The sequence below is a fragment of the Temnothorax curvispinosus genome, unplaced genomic scaffold (genome assembly GCF_003070985.1).
Source record: "Temnothorax curvispinosus isolate PA1 unplaced genomic scaffold, ASM307098v1 QBEX01017080.1, whole genome shotgun sequence".
In the NCBI taxonomy this organism is placed as follows: domain Eukaryota; kingdom Metazoa; phylum Arthropoda; class Insecta; order Hymenoptera; family Formicidae; genus Temnothorax; species Temnothorax curvispinosus.
The window spans coordinates 4,151-11,086 of NW_020226860.1; the positions used below are offsets into that span (position 1 = coordinate 4,151).

Consider the following 6,936-nt stretch of genomic DNA (forward strand, 5'->3'; position numbering starts at 1 on the left):
ATTAAAGTAACATTTTTTTTATGTGAATATTTTTTTATGTGTACACTTGACGCCTTTTTTTACTTTTTTTAAAAGGTAATTTTTTTTACTGATAGATAAATAGAGAGACATATGGTTATCTATCGGAAATGCATTACATATATCGCTTTATGCTTTACGTATCACATTATCACATAGCACATTTTATGCAAATCACTGGACTGGCGATAAATATACACATTAGTGCGACCGGAATAAAGTATCCCTCGCCAGAATCGTAAAACATATATCATTTTTGTGGCCAGAGGGATACGACAATGATATTAATATTATCGATTAATATCGATAATATTATTGGAATTAATGTGTTGTATTAATTTAAAATGCGCATATTGCGTGAACATGGAGAGCAACATATTACACGACAAAATCATTTGATCGCTATATTTTATTGATTAATGTTATAATTAGTGAATATTAAATATTTTATGAGTCTTATGAAAAATTAGCACATATAATGGAAATTAATAAATATATTACTGTGACAATTGTTGGAAAAATTATTATATACTATTTTACTAACTAATCAATACATCAACTATTTTAACGTACTAAGTTTATTGTTGATTTTTATTATCGTCCGTTATTACTCGTAGTGTTGTGAAATAGGAGAGTATAGTCGGAAGATACTTTTTTAACGTACTAAGTTTACTGTTAATTTTTATCTTCGTCCATCATTACTCGCAGTGTTGTAAAATAGGAGAGTATAGTTGAAAGATACTGTAACATACAACAAAGTAAGTTTTTGATAAAACATAAAAATGTATGTGCTATTATTCTTTACGCATTTTTAAGTAAAAATACATACATTTATTACATCTGTTAATAATTCTTTAATAAATAATTAAGTGAATTAATTATGAATAAAAAACTAACAAAGGAATAAATTAGTAAGAAAGATTAATAATAATACAGTATTCTGACTTTTTTATAGCAATGTCAAAATAGTTTTTTAATTAAAAAAATAAATACTTTAATTACGAAATGATAAGACAGTCTTGAAATTATGTCAAAAAATGTATATTAAACCTACCACTTAATTGTTATAATCTTTATATATAACATACATTATATTATATTAATATGTACAAATTATTTAAAAGATACTATTATTAGGAATTGTATAATCAAATCTAAATATTTTTTAACCTTTGACCTTTCATTTTTTTTTACAATTTTTTGTTTTATGTTCTTGCCATTTATATCTGTGTGATTATAATCATACGTAGAATAAAAAAAATGAATGACTTATTGTTAGTTAAATAGACACACACGCAAATAAAAATATAGAATGCATAAAAATAAACAAATGGCAAAAAAGAAAGGAAATAAATAGTAAATAGGTTTACTTATTCATGTTTCTAATGGTTAAAGACCATTTTTACTATTTTATAGTTTAAATTATAAATAATGATAAAAAATAATATGTTAATAGAAAACTTGTAAAAATGTAGAATTGTGTGTAATGATGCCAATTAACTATTATAAACGATTAACTATTATAAACGATATGTTAACAATCTTTAATCAACTTTTTAATCAATTTGAAACTTGTTCTTACCGTTGTAAAGGAATTGAGAGATAGTGGTGGCATAAGACAAGGAATTGTAACCTCTATTGGTTTTTGGCTTCGCATTATAACAATTTGCAGACATTTCCGTAGTTCAATGAAATGATTATTTTCGAGCATATGGAACGCTGTTTCTGCAACGCATTTGCTCTGAAAAAAAGTAATAAAAGTAATAAATTCTTTTTTAAATAAAATTAATTGCAGTATAACAAAGGACCTCGCACAATTTATAGATGTAAAAGTGGCAGAATATAGAGAGATGAACAACTTCCTGCTCTACGTTACAGATCTCGACTTCTTTATTATGCTATCAATAATCTAAATACACATACTATTTTTTTACACGCGCGCGCATGCGCGCACACACACGCACGCACGCACACATACGCACACACACATGCACACATTATATATATTTTCAAACATTTATATATTAACTTATTACTATATGTATTCAAAAACAAGTATTTCTGAAACTCCAATGGCACTCACTTTAAGCCTTCGTATTTTCTATAGTTTTGATTTTTGGACTTTGCCCGTGGGAACTTTTGATTTACTTATAAACTACAACATATATCAATTTTAGCCAATTTTACCGGAACTACTTTTACACCTATAAAACCTGTGTAGGGTCCTCTAAATGATAAGTAATATACCGTATGCATCAAGTATTCTGCTGGCCAACTATACATATATACTTCCGATAAAGCTGCTAGAGACAATGTGAAAAAGTGGAGCATTTTAGCTATAGGTTGATCCTATTTTACAAAAATTTAATATACATGATATTTTTATAACTTACGCTTTGATACTAAAATTCTTGACTTTAATCAAAATAAGTAAATGAAGAGTATAATGATATATTGTATATGATAATTATGTACTGCATGTACGATGGTGATTTGATAAGTTTGGTAAATTTGTATGAGATATGGCGTGCGTTACAATCCATTTGGTGATGTGATGCCTGGAAAGTTCCAGACCGCAAATTCCACTCTTCAAACTCCCCCAGGCTAAATTTCAGCCAGAAGTGCAAACGCGTTGTTCACGTTTGGTAGTCGTTTGAAGCGAGCGGTTTAGTAGTTGCCACAAAAAAAGAACGATTTTTTTTTTCAAAAAAATGTTTAATATACTTGCTTTTTTACTAAATTTATCAAACAACCCTCGATGATATACGAGGATTGTTTGATAAGTTTGAAGAGTAGAACTTTCCAAATGGGTTATAACGTTATCTCATACATCAAACTTATCAAACCACCCTCGTACATAATCTCGAGGCTATTCTTGTTTTTTTTTTAAGTATGTTTGATAATCATGATATATTTATATACATATATATCCATAAATTCAGAAGAAAATATATAAATATTAGATTTTTATAATAGATATGTGTTACATATACTTACTGTGATAAGGTCAAGAAAGATACATATTAAGCAAAGCGTGCTACAATACAGAGTTGATAATGCGAACGGACGAGCAGAAATTGCAACTTCTTCAGCGTACCTGAATAAGTGCATCAACACCACTTAAATTTTTTAAAATTAATTTGCGGTTTCCCAATCTATTTTGTCAAGAGAGCATATTAACACTTTTGTAATGACTAAATAAGTTTTATTTTTGGAAATTATATAACAACAAAATATCTTTTTAGAAAAATTTAGAAAAAAAGTAAAATTATTAAGATTTACGCAAAAAACACTTAGCGTGCTCGGGTTATATTAACAATTTCAATATTTTCTATAAAAATTTTTGTAGCACGAGTAGCGTAGAAAGGCCTAATTATTTTCTTATTATTCTTTTGATTACTTTTCTTATACATATGAATAGAGATTATACAAGGGAAAGAAAATATATTTATCGACATATTTTACAGATAATTATATAAAAAGTTTTTTTCCAGGGAATTTTAACTCTTGCAGTAGGACTCTCTCTCTCTCTCTCTCCCTGTCTCTCTTTGTGCGTTACATATAATAATTTTATCGATGCATATCCTTCCCACGATAAGAAGTAAGTATGTAGAAAGTAATATATAAGTAATATGATTCACTGAAATAATATACCACAATTTTATATAGGAATACATATAAATTTCACGTTCACGCAACCTTTGTATGTCGTAATTTCGAGAAAACGAAAGATGTAAAATTCTGCATTATAGAAATAGATGGAACGAAGCAATTAGTTAAAGACATAGTAAATTTCTGTTAAAGAAACGCAACATTATCCCCATAATATGAAAATTGTGCCTCTTTTTGCTTCCTCTTCTAAAAAGGAGATGTGAAGTTTATTGTTGTCGCTTTTCCGCGATGCCGATTGGTTCTTTTGCTGCGCTTTATTTGCAGCTGTCATTGTATATTTTGACAGTTGTGTGTATCAAGGAGTTAATAGTGTAATAGTAATAGCATAAAGTTAAAGCTAAATAGCGCGCGCGTCTGTAGTGTCTAGTTGTTTCAAAAAACTGATATGCAGAGGATTAGTTTTGCTCGTCGTATTCTACGAAGAAATTTCTATTTGCACTTTTTGTCCTTTTTTAACTTTTGAATTAAGGTAAAGTTCTATGCTAAATTATATATGACTTAATATGTAACGATAATTGTAAGAATATGATTTAATTTAACAAAACTCATTAAGATTAATTTTGTTTGCCAAGAATTTTACAAATTTTTGTCAAGAAAGTTACAGTAAATACACGTAACATATGTAACGTTCATGTAGCGTATTGATAAAGAAGTATCTGTACGTTATTTATTGTACAAGAAAAAAGCATACCTATTCAGAACAGCTCCTACTTTATTAATTGGTAAAGTATACTCTGTATAACGTCGAAGTTCTTTGGCGGGCCGGATAAAACTTACAAGGGTCGAATCCGGCCTGCGGGCCATAAAGGTTGGAGTCCCCTAAACTAGATTACTTTCGTATAAGACAAGGATTGTGATACGTACTTGAGTAATTTTTGATGTCTTTTAATACATTCGAACAACTGACAGGCATTTGTAACTTTCCCCAGGTCTTCAATGAGTATCTCAAATCTTGCCGTTGCAAACCAGAGCAGTAGAGCCATAAAAACATTCGTACATAGTTGTGCTGATATCAATATTCCGGCCGCAGATTGTTGTATATAAATTATTGTAAATAGCGGTTGATAAGACGTATTAAATGGATATTCGGCTGACAATGGAAATGACTGTTGTTGCGTTAAAAATGGCACTGCGATAGCTAAGAACGTAATGCTGTAGTAAATAAATATAGATACACCATGGTACATCACACATTTCTCAATGTGTCGTTGAACTATAATTTCTTCATGTGGTTTCATCAAGTCGCTAAAATGTACCATTTCATAAGTAACATTCTGCAAATAATTACTTGACATATTTGTTATTGATATACAGAATATATCTAGTAATAAAATTCTAAGTCTTAAATTAATTTTGAATTAATTTACATGCGGATTTTTTAATATTAAACAAATAAACATTAAATACCCGTATGTGATGGTGATTAATCATATGGAAAAGAAAGTTAAAACTGCCGTGAATACAGCTGCTTGTCATCATAACTACGTTCACTAAGATGTCAGGTTCGTCAAGATAGAGTGTGATAGTGTACATCAACGGTACTGCTACGGACATATCCATAATTATGCACAAACAGTGACACAATTTTACACAGAGCATCTTAAATTGTGTCGCATCTTGTGGTTGAGGCCAACACCAAGTTGGGAACAAACTTAACTTTACGACGGCGATCACTTCCTTTAGCGTCACTTTTCTTCCCATGACTGCAACGTGCTACGTATGTTGGCGTATTGCAAGTTGATAATATGGAAAATGAAGTGTAGCAGTTCTTTCGCGAGTTCTGTCGCTATACATAATAAATGATCCACGAATTTGCTTCAATTTTATGATGAAAAGGTGTAATAAAGGGGCATTACTGTAAAGTAATATATTCCTGCGTTTTTGCATATGGCATGGGGTATACATATCATGAAGCATGTATGTGAGAGACGGATCGCTTTGCGTGTTCAAATTCAATAAGTGGTAACGTTTTCTTTCTACGAAAAAGTTAGAAAATGCATGCATAGTAAGATTTCAGTATGATTTTCTGAAGATATGTTTCCAGAGTATTTATGGATATTTTAGTAGGTATCATAAGAAAATTACCTGCTAACATTATCATTTGTCTATTATAGTATACGTAGTCTTTTATTGCTATTATGAATATTGTGCAGTAAAAGGTTCGAACTTATCGATTTTCAACGCGTAGCAGCATTTTTTTATTGTACGTTGCGTAGTATAATTTCACCGAAGAATATTACCGGCGGAAAGAAATAAATATTCATGTAAGAAGTAACACATGTTTCATTAAAAGGATATCCAACGGTTTTAGAGATAAATTTCTCGCTCACACAATGTATATGTTGTAATTTAAAGAAAAAAAAGGACTTAAGAATAGGAAAGTGTTCTATATAACATGGAAATATAAGTTTTTAGTATGATTTTTCGAAGATATGTTTCCAGGGTATTTATACATATTTTAGTAGGTATCATAAGAAAAGTACCTGCTAACATTATCATTTGTCTATTATAGTATACGTAGTCTTTTATCGCCATTATAAATATTATGCAGTAAAGGGTTCGAACTTATCGATTTTCGACGCGTATTAGCATTTTTTTATTATACGCTACGTAGTATAATTTCACCGAAGAATATTACCGGCGAAAAGAAATAAGTACTCGTGTAAGAAGTAACACATGTTTCACTAAAATAATATGCAACAGTTTTAGAGATAAATTTCTCGCTCACGCAATCTATGTTGTAATTTGAAAAAAAGAAAGGACTTAAGAATAGGAAAGTGTTTTATAATATGGTAATAGGTGAAATATACGGTGCAATATACTATAATAAAGACAGCAACCCCTTATGGTGATAATATCATGAGAGGAAATATTTGAAAATAAATGAAACTTCACTAAGAGACGAAATCAAGTACGTAACACAAAACTCATAACGTAAGCAGATTGAAATGAAATGTGTTCTTACTATAAGGGTCGTTCAAATGAAACATAAATTTGGATTGCTGTGTTGTGAATAGTAGCGCCCCGAAATGTCATACGTCTATAACTCAAGAACTGCTTGAGCTACAGCGCTGTATTTTGGCACACAAGTAAAGTAGGTAGTACAACACTTTTTAAAAAAATTTAAACAGTGTTTTAGATTCTAACTCTTGAAGGCTAAATGGTATATGGCTGTATATATGGACTTCGAACATGGACTTTTGATCACAAAATGTCTATATACATGGTCTGTTTAAAAAGTAATGA

At 29.9% G+C, this 6,936-nt stretch overlaps 1 protein-coding gene across 1 annotated transcript; it reads right to left on the bottom strand.

Moving 5' to 3' along the window:
- Positions 1-507: 507 nt before the first annotated feature.
- LOC112467226 lies at positions 508-5,383 on the bottom strand. The gene is made up of 6 exons (XM_025035751.1): positions 5,098-5,383; positions 4,555-4,964; positions 3,016-3,115; positions 2,266-2,367; positions 1,601-1,759; positions 508-759 (listed from the first exon to the last, which is right to left on the bottom strand). Exons 1-6 carry the CDS (start codon positions 5,287-5,289, stop codon positions 694-696), a joined length of 1,029 nt encoding a protein of 342 aa, XP_024891519.1. The 5' UTR covers positions 5,290-5,383; the 3' UTR covers positions 508-693.
- Positions 5,384-6,936: the final 1,553 nt, after the last annotated feature.

What these genes read in the sequence shown, in the direction of transcription:
- LOC112467226 (XM_025035751.1), bottom strand. Translation starts at nt 5,289, where the DNA reads ATGCTCTGTGTAAAATTGTGTCACTGTTTGTGCATAATTATGGATATG. An exon ending in AGACATCAAAAATTACTCAA is followed by an intron (nt 3,116 to 4,554) that starts GTACGTATCACA and finishes GCACTTATTCAG; the next exon opens with GTACGCTGAAGAAGTTGCAA. An exon ending in CTCTCAATTCCTTTACAACG is followed by an intron (nt 760 to 1,600) that starts GTAAGAACAAGT and finishes TGTATGTTACAG; the next exon opens with TATCTTTCAACTATACTCTC.